This window comes from Gallinula chloropus (assembly GCF_964237585.1).
Source record: "Gallinula chloropus genome assembly, chromosome: 5".
NCBI lineage: Eukaryota > Metazoa > Chordata > Aves > Gruiformes > Rallidae > Gallinula > Gallinula chloropus.
Window position 1 is genome coordinate 68,417,219 of NC_140090.1, and position 25,341 is coordinate 68,442,559.

The 25,341-nt window shown below is 43.7% G+C and overlaps 1 protein-coding gene across 1 annotated transcript; it reads left to right on the plus strand.

The window, feature by feature from the left end:
* Window positions 1-305: 305 nt before the first annotated feature.
* PDCD11 (programmed cell death 11) lies at window positions 306-25,341 on the plus strand (the record flags this gene model as incomplete). Its single annotated transcript, XM_084264305.1, has 35 exons — window positions 306-407; window positions 974-1,105; window positions 1,278-1,445; window positions 2,309-2,470; window positions 3,045-3,168; window positions 3,537-3,718; window positions 4,279-4,386; window positions 4,859-5,065; window positions 5,402-5,526; window positions 6,154-6,214; window positions 6,750-6,896; window positions 7,011-7,262; window positions 8,138-8,281; window positions 8,980-9,180; window positions 9,732-9,902; window positions 10,222-10,441; window positions 13,139-13,291; window positions 14,191-14,306; window positions 14,471-14,991; window positions 15,481-15,543; window positions 16,013-16,121; window positions 16,638-16,727; window positions 17,010-17,112; window positions 17,622-17,799; window positions 18,435-18,491; window positions 19,296-19,418; window positions 19,686-19,808; window positions 19,998-20,193; window positions 20,557-20,679; window positions 21,009-21,152; window positions 22,211-22,461; window positions 22,909-23,077; window positions 23,356-23,509; window positions 24,070-24,235; window positions 24,915-25,341. 35 exons carry the CDS (start codon window positions 306-308, stop codon window positions 25,084-25,086), a joined length of 5,517 nt encoding a protein of 1,838 aa, XP_084120431.1. The 3' UTR covers window positions 25,087-25,341.

Genomic DNA, 25,341 nt, shown 5'->3' on the forward strand with positions numbered 1-25,341 from the left:
TGGGTATGGGCTGGTACAGCCGCGTGCCTTAAAAGCCGCTGCTTCAGTCACCCGGAGGCCAGCAGCAGTAAAAAGACGGTGGCTGCGTGCCTTTAGGCAGCCCGCTGTAAGGTTTGGTGCAGCCGAATGTTACCTGCGTTTGGGCGCGAGTTGGGGCTTTGTTGCTGACCGAGGGCAAAGTGGCCGCACGGAATCCTTCTTTGTGGGCTGCTCACGGCTGTCTCACCTCGGTGGTCAGTGAGGAGCTGGTGTAACGGCTGCGTATTTCATCTCTGTTCTGTTGTTTGCCCGGCAGAGGTGCAAGCATGGCATCCGCGGAAGAAAACTTCCCTCGAGGGGGCATCCAGAAAAAACCTGCAGAGGGGAAAACGCCCAAGTCCAAGTTAGAGCGCGACAATTTGTTTGATGTATGTTTGTGTCTCTGTCTTAACTCTTTTTAAGAGCTCTTCCCCTGTCAGAATGTGACCTGTCCTGTCTCTAATGAACTGTAGAAGGGACTTCCAGAGAGAGATAACTGCTGACATCCACCTTCCTCCTGATCCCTTAGAGATCCCTGATGTCTGATACAGGTTGAATATGACGACAGAGAAAGTTGAATCAAAATTATCAATCAGGCTTTAGCTTTTAAACTTCCCACGAGCACTTTATCTCAAGGCACTTGTGTGGTGAGGCTGATGGCAGTAGATATAGACTGAGTTAGCTTTTTCTTTTCTGTTAGCAGAGTGTGGATCACTTACACTACTCTTTTCCATTCCCAAGATTCATAGATTTATAAATTATCAGCCTCAGCTCAGAGGAGATCCTGTGGAACACTTGTACGTAGGCATATAGTGGTTAGCGAGGTTCTATTTTTTGTTTTCCTCTCCATTCCTACTATTTTCTTATTTTATTCTTGGCAGCAGAGCTCTGTCTTAGTGCAAAGTTAATTTTTTTATCCAATTCTTTTTTCTCCCACTCTTAAATTTTGCTATAGGTTCGCCATGAAGAACAATCCCAGAAAAGAAAAAGGAGCCAAAAGGATCAAGGAAAGCAGAAAAAGTTCAAGGCAGACAAAGTAGCTGCTGCTAAAGACAGTGTTCTTATCATTGAACCACTCATGATTGAGGTTTGTGTTTGATTTTGTGTGCATCTCTCTTCTGGGTTATGTAAAAATAGTGTGTTTTTCCTCGCTGAACCTGTGTGATATTTCAGTGAGTCAGGACAAAAGTATGTTTGCCACCCTGTTATCACTGACTTGCCAACATAGCAACAGCATGCTGTTCTTTCTGCTTTTCCAGGCACTCTGTGAGGGGATGCTGCTCCTTGGTTGTATAAAAGAGGTCAGTGAATATGAGCTAGTCATCAGCCTACCCAGTGGACTTCTAGGATTTGTGCCAGTAACACACATCAGCGATGCCTACAGCAAAATGCTGAGCAAGCAGGTGGCCCAAGGAGAACTCCTGGAGGTGAGACCTTGTCCTGAGGCCCGTGATTTGTGCCTGGGTGCACATACCTCAGAACTAACCCTGAAGTCTTGCTTAGGAGCCTGGTTCCTGGTGTTTTGGAGCTGACTTGACTTTGATCCCCTGAGGTGCCTCAGTCTTGGCTAAATAATCCTTGAACTTTGTAGACAGCTTGTTGAACGTGGTGTGATTTGTGTTGTCTGTCTGCTGCTGAAGCTAAATACTGATTCTTGGCTGCAGGCAGTGATGGGAAAAAGTTAGGGCAGTGGATGGAAAATGATGTAAGGGTGCAAGTGTTTTTCAGGGGCACGGGGAGCAGCATGGTTCTTGCAGTTTTGTTCTCTGCTGATGTGTGCAACGTGATGCTGTGTAGTGCTAATATAGAGTGACCTTGTTTTGGAACTGGCTTTGCCAACAAACTTTGCAATTTCCTGATAATGATGATTGCTAGAAGGAAAGGATGGGATCATCTGTTACCCCATCTCTGATGTCAGCGCCTCTTAAGTTTTCCTGTGGTGGTGTTGAATTTGGGATCTCATGGTTTTCTTCTCTGCTGAAGAGGGAGGTGAGGCTGGCATCACTGTTGTCTTTGTAGATGTTTTCTCAGCAGCAACCTCCTGCCCACACAGTGTTCCTCTTTAAGCAAAGCCTACCAGTCTTGCCAGCATCACATAGTGGAATCCCTGCCACTGTATTGAGATCCTGTGTTTGTGACATTTCCTGCCTTTTATTGTAGTTTTGACAGAGAAACAGGGATTTCATATGTGATGTTGATTTCAAAAGATACTTTGATAACAAATTCTGGTCTTACAAATTTTATAATATTAAATAATGTATGTTTCTCCCTTGATCATCTTGCTGGGCAGGACTTGCCTTCACTCTTGGACCTGTACTCCCCTGGGATGCTGGTCAGGTGCATTGTGACTTGTGTGGAGAAAAGGGCTGATGGTCGTCGGAGTATCAAATTGTCGATCGACCCCAAGAAGGTCAATAAGGGTCTGAATGCTTCAGCACTGGCATCGGGCATGGTATGTGTTCTGGGTCTGTCAGCCTCTCTAGGCTTCAGAAGGTGCCTCTTGCACAGTGTGTGGGGGAACACCTCAGTTTGCCCTTCCATGGTATCAGAGCAGAATGTGGAGTGGCTCCCACTGTGGAAGAGCCCTGACAGGAGAGGGCAGATCACCTGATGCGGTTTCCATGTGGACAAATTACTTTATGATTTCTTTCTGGGTAGTTTTCAGTGTCATTTATGCAGAGAATAATAATTAACATATGCAGAGGGGCTTAGCTGTCTAGTTGTTGTGTTTTCAGCTCTATGATTGTAGGCACATGCCTGCAATTAGAACACCTGCTAATTTTGAGCATGCCAGGTTTTTTTCCTGCTGGTTTGTGAACTCCATACATGCATAGGTGGGTAAAGACTGAGACTTCACTGCCAGATGAGCAGAAAGAATGTAGTATTCTCTTGCTGCTTTGGAAAACGGTTCCCTGTCCTTACGAAACAAGTGGGTACTCGAGTGGGGAGTCTCTTGCCAGATGCATGTTCTTTGAAGACCCAGTTGTTTCATCACATTACTGATTGCAGTGCTTCCCTCCCAACAGCTGCTCTCTGGCTTTGTGTCTAGCGTGGAAGACCATGGCTACCTGATTGATATTGGAGTCAGTGGGACTCATGCTTTTCTGCCTCATCAGAAAGCTCAAAATTACATCAAAGCAGTCAAGAGAGGTAAGAAGTAGTGCAGGAGGACTCGCTTCTGGGGTTAAAAAGGAGGTGAAGAATGGCAGGGATTCAAGCTTGTGTCTGTGGTGTTAGGGCACCTCAATGAGATTGGGTCAAGGTGAAGTCTTTGTGAGCTGCTGAGGAAAGCTGTTTCGTGGCTGGTCTGCCACAAGCTGTTGTGTTTTAACCTGTTCTCTGACAGACTGTGCTACTGTTCCAAGCCCATCCATCCCTGCTGGCAGCAGACTTTACTTAGATTTACAGGAGTTGTAACCACTTAAAAAAGAGTGAACTCTAAAAAAGCTTTGGAAAGAGTGGAAGGGAATTCCTGAGTGTTCTGGCTGGAGGTTTCATGCTGTGACTTATCTTTCTAGGGTCTGACTTGAAAATTGGCCAGAACCTGAACTGTGTCATTGTGGAAGTCAAGAACGAGGGAAGAGTGGTCCGTTTGTCCATTGATCGATCGGATGTTGCTGCATCCCTGGCAACAGAGCAACAGAACTGGACACTCTCCAATTTATTGCCAGGGCTGGTGGTGAAAGCACGTGTGCAGATGGTAAGCTTAGGTTTGGGTTTGGTTTGTTGCTTTGGGGGTTTTTTTTTGGTGGGTAGGTGGGTTGAGCCTTGCTGAAGGCAGGGGGAAAGGTGAAGCAGAAATGGAAGTTCATGTCTTGGAAAATTTTGTGGTTGAGGAAAATCACTTTACAGTAGCAGATGCTATTATCTGCTAGACACTTCCACTGCATTCATTTAAAGTCTGATCTCTGTCCTGGTTGTGATGTCATGAGTATAAAGGCCCCAGCCTGATGTTGATGAAGCTTGAAGCAGAACAGGATCCATTGTGTGCTTCTCTGGCCTTTACCTAGGTAAAAATGTCAACAAGTTAGCAGCAGTTCACACACAGAGTTTTAAAATATCTAAAGGGTTTTTTGGTTTGTTTTTTTGTTTTAAACAGAAATCCGAAGTGTTACTGGTTTCCCTGTCTCTTATGATGTGCTTCTTGATAATCACTGGCAGTGCCTTTTTGTGAAATGTGTGAATTGCAGCTCTGTTTGAGCTGCAGGGAAACTGAATGCAATTTTTTTTTTTTTGGCATCTTTTCCCTCCCATTCCTAGGTGGCCCCATTTGGGATCAAACTGAGCTTTTTGTCTTCCTTCACTGGCATTGTGGATTTCATGCACATGGACCCAGAGAAATCCATGAAATATTCTCCAGATCAAGTGGTAAGGGGGTTGAAGGAGCTGCTGTGTCATGTGTAACATTTCTTATCTTCTCCAACATTTATGTGGAATAATCTTTAAAATCTTACTGATGATAGCTGTCTTTCTTATCTTTTATTTAAATTATTATCATGGCTGCTTTGGAGCTGTAAAGAGCAAAGTCATTCATGGGGTAATGGAAGACTTCAATTGGAAAGCACAAGAGACTTGCAAACAGTAGAAGAAATACTGCTGCAGTTGTGTTCCCCTCACTGCATTGGTACCAGGCTAGTCTGGAAACAGCAGACAGAAGCAAGAAAACCTCTTCTGGAAAGCACTTAGAGCTGAAGTGGTGTCTCAGTAGTAATATAAGAAAGTGCCTGCATATGGACAAAGAGTTGGGCTACCAAGCATAATGTCTAAAAACATGAGCAGTGTGCTTTTCTCCTCTTTTGTTTACAAACCTGTGTTTAATGAGCGTACCACCTTCTCCCAGGTGAAAGCTTGCATCCTCTCCATCAACCCCACCTCCAAGGTGGTGCGGCTTACTCTACGGCAGGCCTTCCTCCACCCTGGGGGATCCCCAAACCAGCTCTCCAGTGACCGAATGGGAGCAGTGGTGGAAGAGGCCACAGTGAAAGCTTTCTACAAGCGGTTTGGTGCCTTCTTTGAGCTCGATGATGGCACCCTTGCGTTTGCACGGGTAAGTACCAGGGTGGGAAGGCAATTCCTCCATAGCATGCTCAGCCTCCTGGGGAAGGATGCTAGGAGGAGGTTCTATTTTTCTATCTTTATGATTTACTTTTATCCTCTTTGTGAGACAAATACAACAGAATTAAGACAATGTGAATGGTGTTTGCCAAACCATACCTGCTCTTGTTCAGGTTGGAATGTAGGTGGATTGTTGTAGAAGAACTGGGGAAACCTGCTGACAGAGAATGTTAGAGGAACAGTTTTGTCTAGTGCAACCACTTCAACCAAAGGTCAATAGCAGTGCTTCCATTTTCCAAACAGTAATTTCTAATTATTTTTTTCCTAGTTGAAGCATCTTTCAAAAAACAAGAAGTCACTGCAACCCATGGCATTGAAGGCAGGATGCAAACATAAATGTCGGATCATTGACTACAGCCTGATGGATGAAATGTGTATCGTGTCTCTGAAGCAGTAAGTTTGATAGACTCTTCCAGAAAATTACTTGAAGGATTAAAATGGTGTGGTTGGGAGTGCAAAATACAACTTTGCTGAATCAGAAAATGCCATTTGGGGTTTTTGGCTCTTACCTCTGTTGTCTTACGTCAGGTTGTCTGGGTGTCTTGCATACCCTCCCCATCCATGGGAGGATTGGGGCACCATCCACAGAGTTGGTGAGCTGAAGCACGGGGAGGCTAAATTACTTCTGCAGATCATGTTGGAAGACTGTGGCTGGACAGGAAATTGAGCCTTGATCTTCCAAGTCCCAGCTCATTTTTCTCCTCCCTCTTAGTATTTCTATCTATCTGGCTTTAAGTCATACAGGTGATGGGTTCCCCTTCCATGGGCCATTGCCAGTGGCTGGAACTATGTGACTGTCACCTAGAATAAGGCTTGGAGATCCTCACCAAACTTTGTGTTTGGAGAGCTGTTTTGTGAGCTGGGTTAGTTGGAATCAAACACAGAACTCTGGAGTTGTAGAGCACTGGAGAAAGTGTTTGGGATAATCGATACTTGGGACAGGACAAAAAGGGAACTGTCTCCTCTTATCCTGGATTTCCTTCTAGTTGACTGGTCATCTCTTGCTGTGTTCTTTCCTAGTCAGGTTATTGAAGCCCGATTTCTGCAGTACCAAGATGTCCACACAGGGGATGTGGTGAAGGTGAGCTTCTGAAGGACACGTGCAGTACTGTGCAGCCATTATACTTAGGAGAATGATTTAGCTAATGTACATTTCCTCTGCCTAATACGTATTTTCTCACTAGTCTGGATCAGAAGTTGATGAAAGTGAGGAGAAAAGTCTCTCCTTGCAGAACTTGATTAATGGAATGTGCTACTTTTCTTTCCCCGTTTTGTTCAGGTTTTTATTCATGATGCTGCCAAGGCAATAAAATTTTAGCCATGGTCAAACATTAATTTATAGCCACAAATACGTTTTTAGAAAGACCTGAGTGAAAGAAACTGAAAGTTGCCTGGCACTCAGAGTAGAAGTTCATGTATGGACCATCACAGTCAGCTGATGGGCAGAAAGTTACAAGTTGGTTGGGTGGGCTGTAGGTTGGAATGAGATCTTATTTTCTGGAGGGTGATTGGATTTGGTGATAATAGATGATACAGTGTTTTGGCTGTTTCCTACCTGTGTGTGGTCTGCTTTTCATGCTTAATCTACAGATCTTTTTCCCTGTTTTGGGTTCTAGGGCAAAGTGTTTTCTCTGAAACCCATTGGCATGCAGGTGAAAGTGACTGATGGCATTAAAGGGCTTGTGCCATTCATGCATCTTGCTGATGTGATCTTGAAGCAGCCTGAGAAGAAGTACAGCATAGGAGATGAAGTCAAGTGTCGGGTGAGAGCTGTCAGACAGCTGCTTTGCACTCTTTGATTCTGCATATTTAGCATCTGCATTGGTTAGACAGTGGCAGATGTGTTTTTTGAACCTTCTTTTACTCCATTTTTGTAGGTGCTAGAGTGCAATCCTGAAGGAAGAAAGTTGATCCTTACTCTAAAGAAAGGTCTTATCCAATCAAAGCTTCCAGTCCTCTCCAATTATGAAGACGCAAAACCAGGTCTGATCACACATGGCTTTGTGGTGTGTGCAAGGGAGTTTGGCTGCATCGTGAAGTTCTACAATGATGTCAAAGGTCTGGTACCCAAGAATGAGCTGAGCTCAGAACCTGTAGCTTGTCCAGATAAAGTCTTCCATGAAGGCCAGGTAATTGATGTACCTATGCTATGCTTTGTGTTTGAATGCAAAAGAGAAATCTGCAGTTGAGTTCAGTCTCACATGGATTTTCCCATGGAGGAGCAACCTACAAGAACAGGTGTTGATGCCCTTTCACTTTAATAGTTGTGCTCCATTTAAACAGATTAGGCTGCAAAAGGGGCATTTCTTTGAGTATTTCACAGACCTGTGTCTGTTTCTAGGCATTCTCTGTTCTGGTGTGTAGGAAGCACCATCGTATGTGATACAGGGACTAGAATGGTTGAGTTAGTGAGATCTTAGTAGAAGTTTGGTGTCTTAGGCTGCAGTTTCTCCTAAGGGAGTTAAAACTTACCTACAGAATCAGAGGGATGAAGTTTTCTCACACTGTGTTGTTCTGGTTCCCTGTTTGTTTCAAGTCCTGCATGTCTTACACCAGGAACTCTGGGAACCATTCTATTCACCAAGTTCTGGTCTTTGTTGTGGACAAGCTTATAGAGATCTAATCCCTCTTTGTTTTTTCTGGTGCTTCTGTTTTTCTTGAATCTTGTTGCTTGATGACTGTCTAAGGAGAAGGCTAATTTTCTAGTAAATATTTCTGACTGCAAATCTGGAGATCTGAGTTTTATTCTCAGTTCTTCTACCACCCTGCTACATACCTTTAGCGTGTTGTTTAATGATTATGTACTTGCATTTTCAGTCTGTGTGATCAGAAGGACATTTGGCTCTGGTTGAACTTGTTAAGTTGCAGTCACTGGCATGCTGTCCTTGGATGTCAGAGAAGTGTACTGTGTCTGTGTTTCCCTGTCCCATTCTGTAGGTGGTAGCACACTGAGGAGGAGCATCGGCTGAATTAAACTTTTAATTTTTTTTTTCTTTTTCTGCAGGTTGTTAAAGTAATGGTCTTAAAATGTGAGCCCCAGCAGGAAAGACTCTTGTTGTCCTTCCGGCTGTCAAACAAGCCAGCTCTGGAAGACAAAAAGGAATTTACTCCAAAGAAGAAAGAGGAAGTGAAGTATCAAATAGGAGAGGTATTGAATTCAGTAACTGCTATCTTTTTGCTTTTTTCTATTTGTTTTCCAAACAATTTGGTATCACTTTGAACAACTTTGGTTCAAGAAAAGCTGTTGGTCAGGAACTAGCATGAAATGTGCATTTCTTACTGTGTGGTTGGCCTTCTGGGTCAAAAACAGGATCTCTGCTGTCAGACGTCAGGATAAAGGAGTCCCAGGACTGTCCTTCTGGAGGTAACAATTAGGTACTCCTACTCCTAGGTGGAGTCCTCTTGTCAGTGCTGCTTGATGTTCTCACTCCAAAAGCAGTTGCTTTTAGTCCCTGGAAAAAGACGACTTCAGAGAAATGTTTTGAAATGTTTCTGTGTTGTCTTTGGACTGAAAACAGTTTTCAGCACCCTGCAGATATTGCTAATGCAGGAACAAGACAGTTGTAATCTTACTTAAATTATTCTCTTTGCCCTTCAAATATGACGTCACAACCAAGAGAATGTTTCTAGCTCTTGATTTCTCCAGAGCTGAGAATTACGTCTTGTTGTACTGTCAGTGTTGTCCTGCTCTTTAGGTGCAGCCCTGTTGGTGTGAGATTTTCCCGTATATATAGCTGCAAGGCCGTGTCAGAGCTACTGAGGGTGGCATTTGGAGCCCTGTGCATCAAAAGGGATGACTTCAAAGACACTTGGGGTATTACATCACAATATTTGTTCTCTTTTCAGATGGTTGATGTGAAAGTCTTGAAGAAGAAAGATAATGGGATAGAGGTTTCTATCTTAGAAGATGAAGGCAATGTGATAGCCTTCATTCCCACAGCGCATCTCTCTGACTTTGTTACTACCTGCAAGCTCCAGTGGCATTGTCTGGAAGAGGGAGATGTCCTGCCCAGAGTTATGTGCCTAAGTGACAAGGGAGAGCGGATGGTATCCTTTGCCACCTCAACCAGTCAAAGCAGGGGGAAGGAGATGTTGGGAATCCAGAGTATCTGCAACAAGCAGTAGATACACTAGTTTGTGCATTGTGAATGGAAGCACCTGTCAAGCTAGTTATGTTTCAAAGAGTCACTGTAACTTGCTCGTGTTAAAAGTGAGGTTCAGCTGCTGCTAGAATCCCATCAGAACCAGGACGTGGTTGTGAATTGACTGATGTTTCCAACCACCTTCTGGGCTGTTCCCATATCACACAACCTTAGCAAAAAATTTGCTGCTTTTGTACCAAAAATCAGGAATTAGGAAGTTAACATTGTGCTAGTGTGAAGCACACATCTTTAATGCTGAGCAGTTCAAGAGACATCAGTTGCTAAATTCTAGTGTAAGAGAGGTCAAGACAGAAACTGGAATAGCAGGATTTTGAACCCCTGTACTGTCCTAACCTACAAAATGTTCTGTAGCCCAGTGGCTCACAGCACAGAGATTTGCTTGGCATCGAGCTCCTTTCATCCATCTTTTCCTGTTTTTCCTAACTGGTTGCTCAGATGTTGAGCAGAAAGTCTGCAATCATTTCTGCTGTACAGGAAGAGCAAGTTGTGAGAAGTTTCTCTGAAATCCAGCCTGGGATGCTGTTGACAGGTTACGTGAGGAAAGTGATGCCGTTTGGAGTGTTTGTGGAGTTTCCTTTCGGTGGGACAGGACTGGCACCCAAAGTGGTAAGCAATGCATGCCCTTCAGTGAATGGCTTCTGTGTGATCAGGAGTGCTTGAAACATGGCTATGGGTCCTGCATTTGTGTAGCTTCCTTCAGTAGGCTAAAAGCTGCTTTTAGGTTTGTGTCTTAATTAGCTTCCAAAGTGAAACAAAGGACTTTTTTTATTGATGTGAACTTATGCTTCAATGAGGATTTCATGTGACTTCAGTAATTAATTTTAATTTATCTTCTGTGTTTTCATGAAGTCTGAACAGTACTGGAGGTGGTTGATAGTTGGCAGCTGTGCTCAATAACACTTGCCTTGTTGTTGTCTTTGAACAGAGCATGAGTGACAAGTTTGTGACGGACACCAAGGACCACTTTGAGGTGGGACAGACTGTGATTGCGAAGGTGATGAGCATTGATGAGGAGAAGCAACGTGTGCTCCTCAATCTGAAGGTGTCAGAGTGCAGCTCAGGAGATTCCGCTGCAGAGAGCTTTGCCCTGCTGAATCAGTATTTCAAGGAGATGAAAGAAATCAGGAACTTGTTGACAAGAAGAGGTAAAAGATTGCACATCTTCTGCTAAAGGGGATCGTACCATAAAAAAGGGGCTTCAGAAGAACAAAAAGGGAAAACCATTTTCTTTTAAGTGAAAGAAATGTCAGTTTGAGCAAAGATTTAGCTTCTGAGAGGAGCTTATTAGACGAAGGATGTATGTGCAGCATCTGCCATTGGCAGGAAGGCTCTTTGGAACTAAAGTTAGAATAAACCAGAAAAGCTGCTCTTTTTATTGAGATCTGACAGGCCTCTTAAAGTGATTTTGGGTTGAAGCTTAGAGAATTAAAAGTAAGGGGTTAAGTACATGAACTGTGAGGTCCATATACCAAAAGTGAGGTACAGTGGTACAAAAAGATGGGATTTTTGAAGGGCGTGTGAAGGTGAAAATAAGAAAGGCCAGGGTGAGACTGGATGTTCTGTGGACTAAAGCCTTTCTCCGGCCTTGGATATACCTTTTTTGTTTGAAAATTTGTAATTGCTTTAACAGCAATCTAAAAGCATCTGAGCACATCTGAGATGTGGTAGTAGTTTCACCATTTAATTTTGTGTCACATGAAGCACTCTGTTTAATTTGAATTTGGCAGTGGTTAATTTTTGCTACTCTAGGCTCGTGTAATTTTAAGAGCCTTTGAAAAGCTGCAGACCTGATACCTCTGGTTAATGAACAGATGTTAAACTCCAAAGACCTTATGGATATAAACATTTTCACAGCTTGGCCCAATACTCATCTAGTTTGCGAACAGGGATGTAGGCACATGTTTTTTATGTTATTTGATTTTGGTTGTTTTTTGGGGTCTTTTTATGTTGTTTTTTTTTCTTTTTTTCAAGTGGAAGAATGACCTCAAGGAATTTATTTCTGTCTGAGTGAATTGCCACAAAGCAAACCAGTTTGCCCAATGCCCAAACTTGAATTTCCCCAAACGCCTGAAAAGAGAATGGTGACAAGTAACATGGGAGGCTCTCATTGTGTGCAAACTCATGTGTTAGAAACAGGCACGTAAGGCCTTCCCCTGCCAGTTATTTAGTTACAACACCAGTCTCTGGATTCCAGGGCAGTAGGCACATACAAATCAGAATGGGTGTCATGTCAGTCATCTTTACTCAAAAGTAAAAAGGACATTGATTTCCTTGAGCAAGTGCAGAGATGGGCAACCAGGCTGGTGAAGGGGCTGGAGGGCAAATCATATGAATAATGGCTGAGGGAGCTGGGGATGTTTAGCCTGGAGAAGAGGAGGCTGAGGGGAGAGACCTTATCACCACCTACAACTACCTGAAGGGAGGTTGTAGAGAGGTGGGTGATGGTCTCTTCAGCCAGGTGACAGGAGATAGATCAAGGGGAAATGGCATGAAGCTGTGCCAGGGCAGGTTTAGATTGGATATTAGAAAAAAAAATTTTACTGAAAGAGTTGTCAGGGCCTGGAACAGGCTGCCCAGGGAGGGGGTTGAGTCACCTTCCCTGGATGTGTTCAAAACAAGGGTAGATGAGGTACTTAAGGATATGGTTTAGCATAGGATGGGAATGGTTGGACTTGATGATCTTCAACAGTCTCTTCCAACCTTGTGATTCTGTGAAAAGTGATGGAAGGACAGAAGACAACTGGAATGGCCTGAGTCAGTGCATCAGTGTCACTTGCTGTGACGTTAGAAAGGCTAAGTTAGCTGTCCGGTGGTAAAGCCACGATCTTTTGTCCCCTGGTGCTTTCTGAAGAATAATACATCTAAGTGACTGATGGAGAGCTAAAATAATAGAGAAGGCTTTAATTTAAAAAAAATTCCTTACTTGCCTATTATATGTGGCGGACAGCAGGTGCTCCTACTGTGTTTAAGCAAATAGGACTAACTTTGTCCATCAAAGTAAAGGGGAATCATTGACAAGAGTAATGCTGTAGTATTTGTGTGCACACTGTATTTGTTAGTAACTCATAATTGATGAGAAATTACCATTTCTACCTTCATCTAGTGCTTTTTAAACTATGGCAGTGAAGGACACTAGCATTGCTTTTTACTGGCACTAAGAACTGCTCCTGTTATGGTACAGAAATCTGCGTGTGTACATGCTGTCATCATCAAACTGGGGTTCTATTGTTGATATTTGTGCATGGGATGCCTGATTTTCACAGATGGAGTTTTCAACTGCCTTGAGCCTTAGCCAGGCTTAACTAGAAAATACAAAGATAATTATGCTGGCACTCAAGTGCTTGTGATAACCCAAACCTATTACTCACATGAGGATGAGTTGATACAAATAAATTTGTCTACTTGTATCACAGGTTTTGCCTGTAAGAGGTGTTTTCTCATGTGTTCTTCTTACAGTGCAGTTGATTTTCATAAAATTCTAACTTGTTCTTTTTATATACAGTAGTGTTTAATACTTTGTTTCCTAGAATTGTGAAGTGATAGGTCTGTTTTGTGCTTTCAGTATTAATCTATTCTGCATTCACCTTTTTCTATATGTAGTACTGTGTGTCAGTGTTTCTGTAAGGTTAGAAAATGTTTTCCCCAAAGTTATCAGATCCTTAATGTCACAAAGATGATTTTACTTTCATTAACTTGGAATTTACTTTGTATTTCTACAGATTTGGGAGCTTAAGCTTTGTATATTTGGATTTAAATGCTTGTTTGTGCACTCGAGCAAATCTGAGAACTGTCTTTGTTTCGCAAAGACAAGCTGACTTCCCACTTTTTCTTCCTTTTTTTAGAGGAGCGTAGCATGGCCCGAGGCCTTGGTGAGTTGGTGCCTGGGAAGGAGCTACAGCTGGTCGTGCAGGATGTGAAGGAGGATGGCTCAGCATTGTTCCATGGCAGCTCTGTCACGGGCTTGACTGTAACAGCCACTCGTTACCATATGGGAGGTGAGGGTCTTGTCTCTGTTGGCTGCGGTTTTCACTTAATCTCTGTCCTGAAATGAATTCTTCTGCAGTGGAACTATCATGGGAGGAGTCTGATCAGAGTAGGGATGGGCTCGTAGTTTCATTTCCTAATGTATTTCTGACCCATTTGTGATTTGGAACATATTTAAGCCTACCTGTGTCTCTGTTACCCCATCTGTAAAATGGATGTAATTTTGGGGTGTCTTGTAAAGTCCAGCTTGTGCTCTGAGGTCCTTACTTGAAGTATACTGTATATAGGCAAAGTAGTGATACAAGCTCCAGCTTGCTTTTACTTTTCTTCTTTAGAAATATGTTCATTTGGAGTATAATCTTTATCTGAAATTGCTGTTAATTTTTCTTTTAAATCAGTGTAACTTTAAGACTTTAATGAATAAACCAATGAAACCAATGTAAAATGCTGACTTCAGCAGAAGTAATACCCCTGCACTTCTGTGTCCAGAACAGTTTCTTTGTTTCCTCAGCAACAGATAGACTGATGATGGTTTTGTTTAAATTTAGCATAACCTTTTTCAAAACCTATATTACCTTGAATTTGTGTTTAATCAGCCTTCCTAGTTATTTAAGAGTTGTATCTTCTTAAAATCAATTTACTACTTCTGTGAAAGCATCAAAACTTTTTGCCCCTTGCTATTAATGTTGGAGGAATCTGTTATTTGCTTAAAGAGACTTAATAGACATTTGTTGCTAAGTTGACTTTGTTACAGTAACTTAGTTACGATTAGTAATGTAGGAGTCTTTTTATCACAGTGATCTTCAGAAAGAAGCGCAGGCAACCCTTCCTGTCCTGTAATGTGTCAGTAGCTCAGTTGCTCAAAATTCTTTGCTGTCATCAGGAGATATCTTTTTATTCTCATTTGTAGACAAAAACATTGGTCCTGGTGAGAAAACCAAGGCATTGGTTCTTCACGTGGATGCCCTCACATCCAAGGTGTATGTTTCTCTTCGGGAAGAACTGTTAAAACAAAGAGTCAAGCAAGTATGTGCTCAGTTTTTGGATGTGCATATTCCTGTTCATCTAGCAAACTGTAGGCAATTAATGAATTTGGAGGGGGGGGTGCTGTTTCTTTTAGAACTGTGGGAGGTAGAGTGGAGGGAGCTACAATCTCTGCAGGGGAAGTAACTATCTCAGTTTCTGTCTAGCGCCTCTCAGAGAACTCCCAGCACGCTGCCATCGTGCAGCACATCGCAGAAGAGTTTGCCATCGTGTCTTTGTTGGAAACAGGCCAGCTGGCAGCGGTCCCCATAGCATCTCACTTCAACGACACCTTCCGCTTTGACTCAGAAAAACTGAAGGTGGGACAAATAATCTCTGCAACCTTAAAAGTGGTGAAGGTGAATGACCACGGGGTCCTGTTAGCGGTACAAGGCCCAGCAAAGAAGAATGTCTATGTGAGGGTCCGGAACGAGTCTGAGACAGCAGTAGAAGAGATGCTTTCTGCTGTGAAACACTCGCTTTCCCTGGGGGATATTGTTACTGGTACTGTTAAGTCCGTCAAACCAACCCACGTCACAGTTGCTATTGATGACAAGCTGACAGGTTCAATCCATGCATCCCGGATTATGGATGAAGTGCCCATAGGCTCTTTTCCAACATTTACTCTGAAAGCTGGACAGAAGGTGACTGCCCGAGTCATTGGAGGCAGAGATGTGAATACTCACAGGTGAGAAATTGTGCACATCATATTACTTCTTGAGGAATACAAGGAGTGAAAGAGTTACTCAGTTCTGGTAATCTAGGCTCTTGCCTCTGTCAACAGAAGCTATCACAGCTACCCTTGCTGCAGTGGTTAAGGCCTAAGGAAATCTGCTTGCTTATTCTGTTCCAGATCCAGGTTTCAGTGAATTAACTCTCTACCTGCATCACTATATTTTATGTATAGGTTGGAGGGGTAGGGGGAAGATGTCTAAACTCTTGAAGCCTGGTGGAGGCCTTAAATGCAAGCAGGATTTAAGGGGGCTAAATTTCCCAGTGTGTTTTGAGTACCTAAATTGCCACTGAAATAGTGCTAGAAAGAACTGGAACTGAAAGGCTTTGATAGTGTTAGAGGGCTTACACCTGTTTATTTTTTTGGCACATGCAGAGGGATTACAAGTGGGTGACTGGGACCTGGGGAGATCATGAGAAACTTTGATCCTTTTTCCTGCTTTAGGTACCTACCCATTACCCATCCACACTTCACACGGTCCATTCCAGAGCTCAGCATTCGTCCAAGGTAAGTGTTGGTCTCTGCTGTCTGCAGATCTTCAAAGGCCTGTGTCCTTGTAGGTTCTCTCCCTTGTTCATTCTACCTGTGAAGGAGCTTGCTGTAAGCAAGGACTTCCACGTGTATGCAATATGACAAGGCCTCTTATTCTTTCTGTCATGATAACTTGGGTCTGGGAGCTGTGTTAAACCTCACAGTGCTCTCCTACCACGTAATTTCCTTTGAATGTCCTTTTAGCTTCTGATTCTGCCGAACTGTACGCTGGTGCATATCTGTTCCTGTTGGAAGGATTGCCTCTTATGCCCAGGGAAGAATTCCTCACAGAATGATGCAACTGGGGAGGGAATGGGGATGAATGTCACAAAGGCATTGTCACAGTAGTACTGTCTCACCATAATCTCCTGGGTTTCTAACTTGTATCTTCTTCATTAGGACCAAAGCTGTCTTGCTGATGTCCTCTTTCTTTCTTTGCAAACAGTGAAATGGAAGGGGAAGTCACATCAGTGCTGAACCTTAAAGAAGACAGTGCCCTCAAGAAATCTGGACTCTATGGTGTTGGACAGACAGTCACCTGTTTTGTGAAAAAGGTGAGGTCAGAGTCTTCCTAAGAAGTGTGCTGGGGAGGCAGCAAGGGAGAGTCAGGCCTCAGGGGCCTTCGTTCAGACCTAAACACTGACACTACTGTAGTCTTCATCAGCTGTGAGAGCAGCTTGTGCAAAGTGCAGTGTCATACGGGGAAGGCAGGAGGAGGGGGTCACACTTGCTGTACTTGATGGGGTTGAGCTCACTCACCCTCTCTGACATGCCTGTTTGTGGCCAGCAGGTGCTTCCCTCCCTGCTCTCTAGCAAAGTGGCCTTTGAGAAATTGCATATGCCACCAGCACAAAGCACTCTCACTGCTGGTCCCCTGTGTGCACTTGCTAGTGAACCACAGCAGTTGTACCTTGTAGGAGTAGAAGCTAAATCACCATTTTTGTTGGAGCAAAAGCCAAAGCTGGAGTAGTTTTTTATAGCCTTAAAAATTAGTGAATCTACCAGGGAAGGTGGTTTCCGCCATGCCAAGGTCTCATGCTGTCTTCTCTGCTTATTTGGTGCCTTTTCAGTATAACATCCTCAAAAACTGGCTGGAGGTGGAAGTCAGCCCTGACATTCGAGGAAGAGTTCCTTACCTGCTGCTGTCTCTCAACACCAAGGTAAGATACACAAAGGTTGTTTTCCGTGCAAGTGATGACTACAGACACTCCAGGCATCCATGTGAAATCATAATCCAGTGCTCTGCCTGTCAGGCATCACTGCTTCTTACTGACAAGCAAGTACTGTGCCTGTGGCTGGTTTGGCTCAGCACAGTTGAGCCATTGCAGCAATGCTGAGCTATCAGTCAAGTATACATGCCAAAGATTTGTATAGAAAGCGTAAGCACCAGTCAGAGTTGTGCAGTGCTCCTTGTCTGGTAATAAATGAAATCTGTCTTTCAGGTCTTAAAACACCCAGAAAAGAGCTTCAAAAACGGCCAGGCAATAGCAGCTACAGTGACTGGAACAGATGTCACAGAAACACACCTCTGCTTGTCGCTCACAGGTATAGTGGAGCCTTAACAATAGGACCCCACTGTGCATGATGCTCACTCAGAGGTGGGCCTGCACTGACCTCTCAGGTGAAGGTGTTACACTCCAGAGCCAAACTGTACCTCCCTGTAGGACAGAACCAAGCCCTGGGACCCTGACCCAGATGAGGCAGCATACAAGGCAAGAGGGGTCAGATCTCTGTATGCCAAGACTAAATAATCACCTTCCTACTGTCTCAGGCTGAAGCCCTTTTCTGAGCCCCTGTGAACATTATTCCCTTCTGATCTCAGACATGAAATGGTACTTTTGTCAGTTATTGTGGATCCCAGAACTGTGCAAAGTAAACGACCTTGTCTGTGCTGCCACGGCAGATATTACTGTGAACTGAGAGAGTTTATAGACTTGGTGGGTTTGATATGTACTAGGTAACTAAAGCCAGTTTCACTGACTCATTACCCCTGTTGCTTTGGCTACATACTTCTGGAGTACTATGAAACCCTCTCCCTCCTTCACTCTTGACAGGAATTCAGTCACTGGAGCAGGGCACCATCACTGTAGGCATGGTAACAAAGGTGACTCCACACATGGGTTTGACTGTTGCGCTGCCAGGTGGGAAGACTGGCAGAGTCAGTATCTTTCACCTGAATGATACTTACACAGAGAATCCTCTGGGTGACTTCAAAGTTGGCAAGATTGTCAGGTCAGTAATTCTTTCTTGTTCCCTCAAGCTACAAGGCTTAGAAATACCTCCTTCTGGTGACGGGCTTTTTGCTGCCATAAGGTGACGCCAGACCTGTAAGGTTCAGTCTGTAACTAAGAAGTAATGCTGACTTATGACCTTATAAGGGTGAAAGTCTCGTATTTTCCACGTGTAAAGAAGCCCCTTTTCATCTTGGACTCTGTTTTCAGAGTAGTTACTCTCTGAATTAAGGGACTGAGGGATGCCAGTTATCCCAGCTCTGCTGTGGTTCTGTGGGCTGTTTGGCAAGTCAGTTGTCTGTATGTTTGCAATGCACGAGTAATTGCATTGCTCTGCTTCACAGACTTGTGGGAATGCTGGGGAGTGCAGCAGGCCAAGTGATTCAGCTGTAACAATCTTTGTCTTTTGTACCAGCAATAGAGACTGGGTAAAGCAAGTTCCAAAACCTTTAGCTGGTTTTGGGAACCATTGTGTGATACTGATTTACATTAGACAGCAAGTGCTCCAAGGGACAGAGTGGTTTGTCTCCCCTAGAGCTTCATTCTGCTAGTGAAAATACCTATTTTTTTTTAACCTGGGGGGGGGGTTAACAGGTAAAAAAGCCTTCTGATTTTTCTCCTTACTTTGCCATGCAGGTGTTATGTTCTCTCCAGCGGGAATCGCAAAATCCAGTTATCGCTTCGGCAGTCCCGGTATGTGTCATCCTTCCAGTCTGTGTGTATCCTACTAGTGAAGAGTAGGATAGTGAAATACAGTGACTGCTGGTTTGGGTGGATCAGTGTGAAGTGTAAAATGGACAAGGACTGCTTTTTTTTTGGTTTTTTTTGAGGGATGAGACTTGTTCTTCCTACTTCAGAAAGATCTGTTTTGTTTCCATTTGTGTTGACAAACATGGAGGCGTCTGACACTTAATGTAGAACTGATGAAGTGGCTTCAGATTTAATTTCTGTTATCATAGTATCTAGACCTGACTTACTTTTTTGCTTCTTTGGGAAGCACTGAATCTGCAATATAAGCATGTAACTTTTCAATGTTCAGCACATTTTAACCACTTCGATTAAATAGCAGACTTAGTCCTAAATGTCTCTTAAAACTGAGCCTCTTGCTTTGTCTTCTTCTTGGAAAAAACATGCATAAACCATGGGGAATGAAATATCTTAGAAAAAAGTAGGGGGAAAAAAAAACCCAAGTCTATGCTGTGCAGAATTACTGGCAGCATTTCGGTCTCCTTATGTTCTTATTGTCAGAGAAAGCCAGGGTGATGTGTGTTGTTTGGCTTTGTTTACAGCAGCATGTCTGTTCCCTAATGCTATGTATAGTTTGGCAGAGATGCAGATAGTCCATTAGTACTTCTGAATAAACTGAAGGGTGCCTCTGACCTGGTCTGCTTTCCAGAAAGTACTAGCTGTTGTTGATACTGATTTCTTTTTTTCTGATATCCAGAGCAGAACATGGATTATTCAGATGAGTGCTTTAACTTCTAATCTCTCTTTTAGGCTAAACCCAAAGAGCAAGAGCAAAGTGGAAGATGTTGAAATAACATGTATTAAGGATGTTAAAAAAGGCCAGTTACTGAGAGGCTATGTCAAGTCAGTCACTCCATCAGTTGTATTCTTTGGGTGAGTAGCATAAGAAAACAATTCTGGGAAATGAGGGGTCTTTGAGAACTTATTTTGAATGTAGGATTCTGGAATCTTGTTTGGGGCTGGTCTCTGGTATAATGTGGTGTTACAAAATGAATTTCCTCCTGGGAATCAAGTTGTCACTGCTTCTATCTTGAGCCTATGAAATTAAAGCAGGGAAAGTCATATAGAACTGGTGGCACCACGGATACAGTCACTGCACTATTTTTTTTAATTCCTCCCTCCATGTTTTCTTCCTCTTAGCTTGTCCAGTTCACTTCAAGGCCGAATCTTGTTCCAGAATGTTTCCCCATACTTTGTACAGAAGCACTCCTTATATGAAAAGTACTTGCCTGAAGGAAAGCTGCTCACTGTCAAGGTGCTTGGGTAGGTCCAATGTTCTTTAAAAGCGGCTGTGAATTAGTAGAAAGGAGATGGTGGAGAAGGAGGGCATGGAAAGAGAGGGGATAACAGACAGGAAGATTTGAATGGAATTCATATCTTTTCAGTCGTTGTAAATGCTCTGATTTTTATTTATTCTCTTCTCTCCTTGATGCTCCTGGCAACACACTACAGTGTAAATAGAAAGGAAAAACATATTGAACTCTCTCTCCTGCCCGAGGATACTGGTATGCCAAGTGTCATCCCTGAATCCCTAGGCCTACCACGATATAGTGCAGAGGAAGAGAAAAGAGAGGCAGGTGATAGTGAGAAGAGAGAAGAGCTTAAGCCAAAGACAAAACGGAGAAGAGGGAACTCTGAAAGTGAGCAGGTATGGATATGATTGTGGAGGACATCCTGAAAGAACTTGCTTGCCCAAATACTGAAGGGATTAGAAAGAACCATTGAGAGCAGACTGGGGAACTATAAAGGGTAGGAAAAAAAGATTAAATTGCATTGGAGATCAGTGAAGATCAGAAACTCTTCCCATTTGGAAGAGTTAAGAGTTAATGGGGCTGCTAATTCAGTTGTGTTGCCTGTGTGGCCTGTTGGTCTTGGCACCATTATGTAGGGGAGCATGGGTTTCTTCTGTTGTGTCATATGTGAAAGGATAGTGGGGTTTTCTGTGCTAGGGCATTACCCTCTCTCTGTCAGCTGTTGGCCTCCACCATATTCTTGTTTCCATTTGTTGTAGGAGACAAAGCCAAAAAAAAGGAAGACGTGCCCTGCAGATGAGTATGACAGTGGAATTGAGGTGTATTACCGGGAGAAGGATGATGATGACCAGGAGGAAGAAGCAGCTAAAAAGATACCTAAGGTAAGAAGCCTGGAGAAGAACCTGAGCCTGAAATGACTTTCCAGCCCTACTGACGTGTCAGCTGTGACTTGGATGGCAACAAGTATCATTGCTGCAAACAGGAATGACAGAGACTTGTGTTTGTGGCATCTGAAAATGGCTTGAGATGGATTGAGTTTAAATTGCAGCAAAGGTGACCAGAGTTCAGTGTTTTTGCAAGTTGTCTGTTTCCAAGTGTGAGAAGTCAAAAGGACTGGCCAGAGAGCAGCCACAGGCAAACAGCAGTTGTCTGATCTCAGTGTAAACCTTCAAATTAAAACTCGGGGAATTCTCTGTCTTCTTCCAAACAGATAAGGAAACCTGGGGAAGCTCCCAGGCTGCAGGTTTCTGTGGGCTTCACGTGGGATGAGGACACGAATGCAATGGATACACCTGTGCTGAATCAGAAAGAAGAGAGCTCAGAGAGCGAGGAGGAGGAGGATCCGCATTCGAAGGTACTGTGTGCTAGCGTTGCCTGCACAAGAGACACCACATGGTGGCTGTACTGTGATGCCTCAGTATTTGCACGTCTGCCTGCCCCATAGCAAAGCCTTTTAACCCAAGGGAACATCTCTGACAGCTAGTAAAGAACTTAGTTAACTACTCCGAGCATGGGGCTTAGCAGCAGGTATCTCTGAAGCAGAGGAGAAAAGGCTCTATTTTAGCATGGCTGCAGGAAAATGGGGATTCTCAGGTTGACACACTAAAAAAGTAATTATTTTGGGTCAAACAAACATTTTCATGAAAGTAAAAATTTTTGTACTTGATGTCAGCTCTCTTTTACTTTTTTGGGTGTTACAAATTTACAGGAAAAGTTGCATATAGAAAACTCTTTCAATTTATGGTCCTCTTGTCTAGAAAAACACAAAATAATACTTCAGTGCTGTAATTAATGCTGTAATATTTCAGAAGAGTTTTCCATTGTAAGCAACTCAGCAAAATTGGGAAGCAGCTCATGAATTGCTTTCATGTTTGCTCTTCAGGATTTCCTCTGTCCCTCAAAACTTAACCCTGTGAAGACGGTGCGTGGCTGATGTTTGTTGCCCAAGGTGTAGCTGCCATGTGCGGAGAACTTCAGCGCTGTCAGTTCCCAATTTAGACCTGAGTCACTTTAGTGATCCAGCAGCATACCCCCATCTTTCACAATTTGTCCCCGTGTATTCTGGAGTTTTACAAAGTGGGGGTGGGGGTGAGCACTGGCCTGGAGGGGGTAAAGATGGAAGAATGAGAGGGTGAATTGGGGTGAACAATCCTGCAGTTGGGGGTGCAAGACTAGCCAAGTATGTGGTCCCTCAATATTTTGTTAAAAGATTTCCTGTACTGCTGCTCTTCTTGGGGGTGTGAGGGGGTGAGGTGTGTGTACTATTTTCCTCCTCTCTTAAACAACTGGCCTCATCTCTTCCTGTGAAAACTGCTTACCTGTGGACACGCTGAGGGCTGGCTGTGCTTTAGCTGGGCCTATTCCCACATGAAGTACCTGCTTTTTTCCCAAACCTCCATTTTTTTCTTTCAGGTGAAGAAACAAACAAAGAAGGAGAAGGAGCTAGAGAAGCAGAAGAAGGAGAAGGAGCTCTGCAAATTAGAGGCAGCTCTGATGGACCCCAGTCGACAGCCCCAGTCAGCAGATGACTTTGACCGCCTGGTGCTGAGCAGTCCCAACAGCTCCATCCTCTGGCTACAGTACATGGCTTTCCATCTCCAGGCCACTGAGATTGAGAAGGCCAGAGCTGTGGCAGAGCGGGCACTTAAAACAATCTGCTTCAGGTAATAATGGGGTTCTACCTTTCTTTGCCACAAAGAACAAATCATGGTGGGGTAGTGGTGGTAGAAGAGCGTTGGTAGCATCATCAGCCTGTGTGGCGTGGCAGAGTCTGTCTCGGTGAGCTCACAGGGATTAAATAGCAGCAATTGTCAGTTGGCCCTTGGAAGGGCTGCACCCTTGCATATTAAATCATCTCTACAGTATGATGAAGTATATAATGCTTTCTTGAATCATCCTTGTGGCTTTTAATTACAAACAGCAGTGACCATAAGTTGTAGCGTCAAACAAGTGCTGTGCTTTATTCTGAAAGTGGTGGTTCAGTGAGCAGCATGCCCCTTCCTTTGTTCTGGAGGCAGGTTGCCAAGTCAGTGAGGCTTTGTAGGGTGGTTTGCAAAAAGCTGATAAAGACTGGTAAAATGCTAAATATTTTTGTTCACGTCTGCTTTAAGGGAAGAACAGGAGAAACTGAATGTCTGGGTAGCTCTGCTGAACTTGGAGAACATGTATGGTACTGAGGAGACATTGATGAAGGTCTTTGAGAGAGCTGTTCAATACAATGAGCCTCTGAAAGTCTTCCAGCATCTGTGTGACATCTACGCCAATTCTGAGAAGTACAAGGTGAGATAGTGCAAGCAGGTCCCAGGCACATATCCCATCCAGTCATGCCAGTAAGCTACCAGTGCTGACTGTATAAGCTTCCAGCTGACAAATGTTATGCCTAACTTTTGCCCAACTGATGGTTCTGTGATTCTTAATAGTTATGACTGACAGCAGACAGGGAACTATTCTTACTTGCTTTTCTGTCATAAGTGTTTGGAGATACCTGGGCCAAGAGTTTTAAAGCCACAGGGCTTTATTATGTATCTGTGTAATCTAACCCCACTCTGTCCTTCCAGCAAGCAGAGGAATTGTACCAGACAATGCTGAAGCGTTTCCGTCAGGACAAATCTGTGTGGCTGAAATACGCCTCCTTCCTCCTGAAGCAAGGCCAGGCTGAGGCTACACACAGGCTTTTGGAGCGTGCTCTCAAGGCTTTGCCCATCAAAGAACGTAAGCACACTCTTCCCTGTCCTTAGTGCAGACCAAGTGTTGACAGGCCTCCAGTAGTCAGACTGCTCTGTGGTATCTCTGCCTGTGACCTGTGTGTGTAGTAAGTGAACAGTGCCACCGGTTGGTGCTCAATGTGCTGCCTGTTACTCTCAGGGAAGGGGAAATGGCAACCTTGATATCAACACTAAATTCTTATGTAATAGCATTTGCTGTAATGGGCAAAAGCAAAGCACCTGAAGCAAAGATGACTTTGAGCCTTACAGCCCTCTAGAAAACTTCAGCCAGGTTTGTGGGGCTGCCCCTCAATATTGCAAGATGTGTTTTGAATGTAAGAAAAAACTTCTGTCTCCTGCAGAGAGCTGAAATGGGAAGTGAAATGTGACCCTTTTCTCTCACACTGAGCCCCCCCTTGGTCCAGAATTACTTTAGAACAAAGCCTCTTCTCTTTGAGCAGAGATGGTGGTGTCTGTGCCTGTCTCTGTTCTGTGTCATTATCAGTCGTGTTTGTTCACAGGGAGAAGAGATACTGTGATATCCTAATATGTCATTATTTGTTTCAGATGTGGATGTAATTTCAAGGTTTGCACAGCTGGAGTTCCGTTTTGGAGACTCAGAACATGCCAAGGCCCTCTTTGAGAGCACCCTCAGCAGCTATCCCAAGCGAACAGACATCTGGTCCATCTACATGGACATCATGATCAAACATGGCAGCCAGAAGGAAGTACGGTGAGTAGTTCTACAGCAGTCTGGGACAGGGCAGAGTACAGTGCTCAGAGCCACACCTGAAAAGAGCAGAGGTGTCCTGCACCATGAGGTTGTGTAGGGCTTCCCAGAGTAGAGCAAAAGAGAATTTTTATCACCTAAAGAAAGAAAACTGGGGTTTATGGAAGTGCCTATCTTTGGCAGGACTGAGGAGACTCCAAGGAGATCCATAGGGCAGATGGGGACTGATTGTAACTACTGACCTGCGTGACATAAACTAGAGGATTTGCACTGGGGCTTATCTGTCCCTCTGGAGGCATTGCCTTCTCTCTGAAGGGTGAGATCAAGCCCTTTTCTATCTTGTAACAAAAGTAGAGAAACTTTTTTTTTTTGCCTTTTCTAAGAGTTGACAAAAGGAAGTACAGCTTTCTGCATATGGATCCTGCCACATCCACTTAATGAAAGCAGGGTCAAGTGCAGTGGCCAGATCTTAGCATAAGTTGACCAGTTCTGTGAGTAAATAGAAGAGCTCTGCTTCGAAATTTTGTCCAGTTGTCAGGAATCTCCTCCTTCAAGCACCAGCACTTTGCAGCAGATTGAGTATCTCCCCTGAATTTCTGCTTTTTGTTCAAAGGCAGGTTACAGGGCTTGTATTGACTGCTATTGGCAACACAGCAATCTGATTCACTTCGGTTTCTTGCAGGGACATCTTTGAAAGGGTCATACACCTGAGCTTGGCACCAAAGAAGATGAAATTCTTCTTTAAACGCTACCTGGATTATGAGAAGAAATTTGGTACAGAGGAAAGTGTCCTGGCTGTTAAAAGAGCAGCACTTGAGTATGTGGAGACCAAGAGTTCCCTTGCTGACATCTAAGTACAGCACAAATAAAAGCAGAGACATTCAACTCTCCATGCAGCATGTGAACTGAGAGGTGTGGAGTTCTGCCCTGAGTGTCTATGGACAGTGAGTTTCTGGGGTCTATGACCAAACCAAACTGAAAAGAACAATCAAAGGAAAAGGTCTGATAAATATTTGCAGCTTTGTCCAGATGTTACAAATAGTCTTAGTCTCTTGATGACTTTGAAGACATGTTTTTAAGTATAGACTGTTTTACAGTCAACACAAACA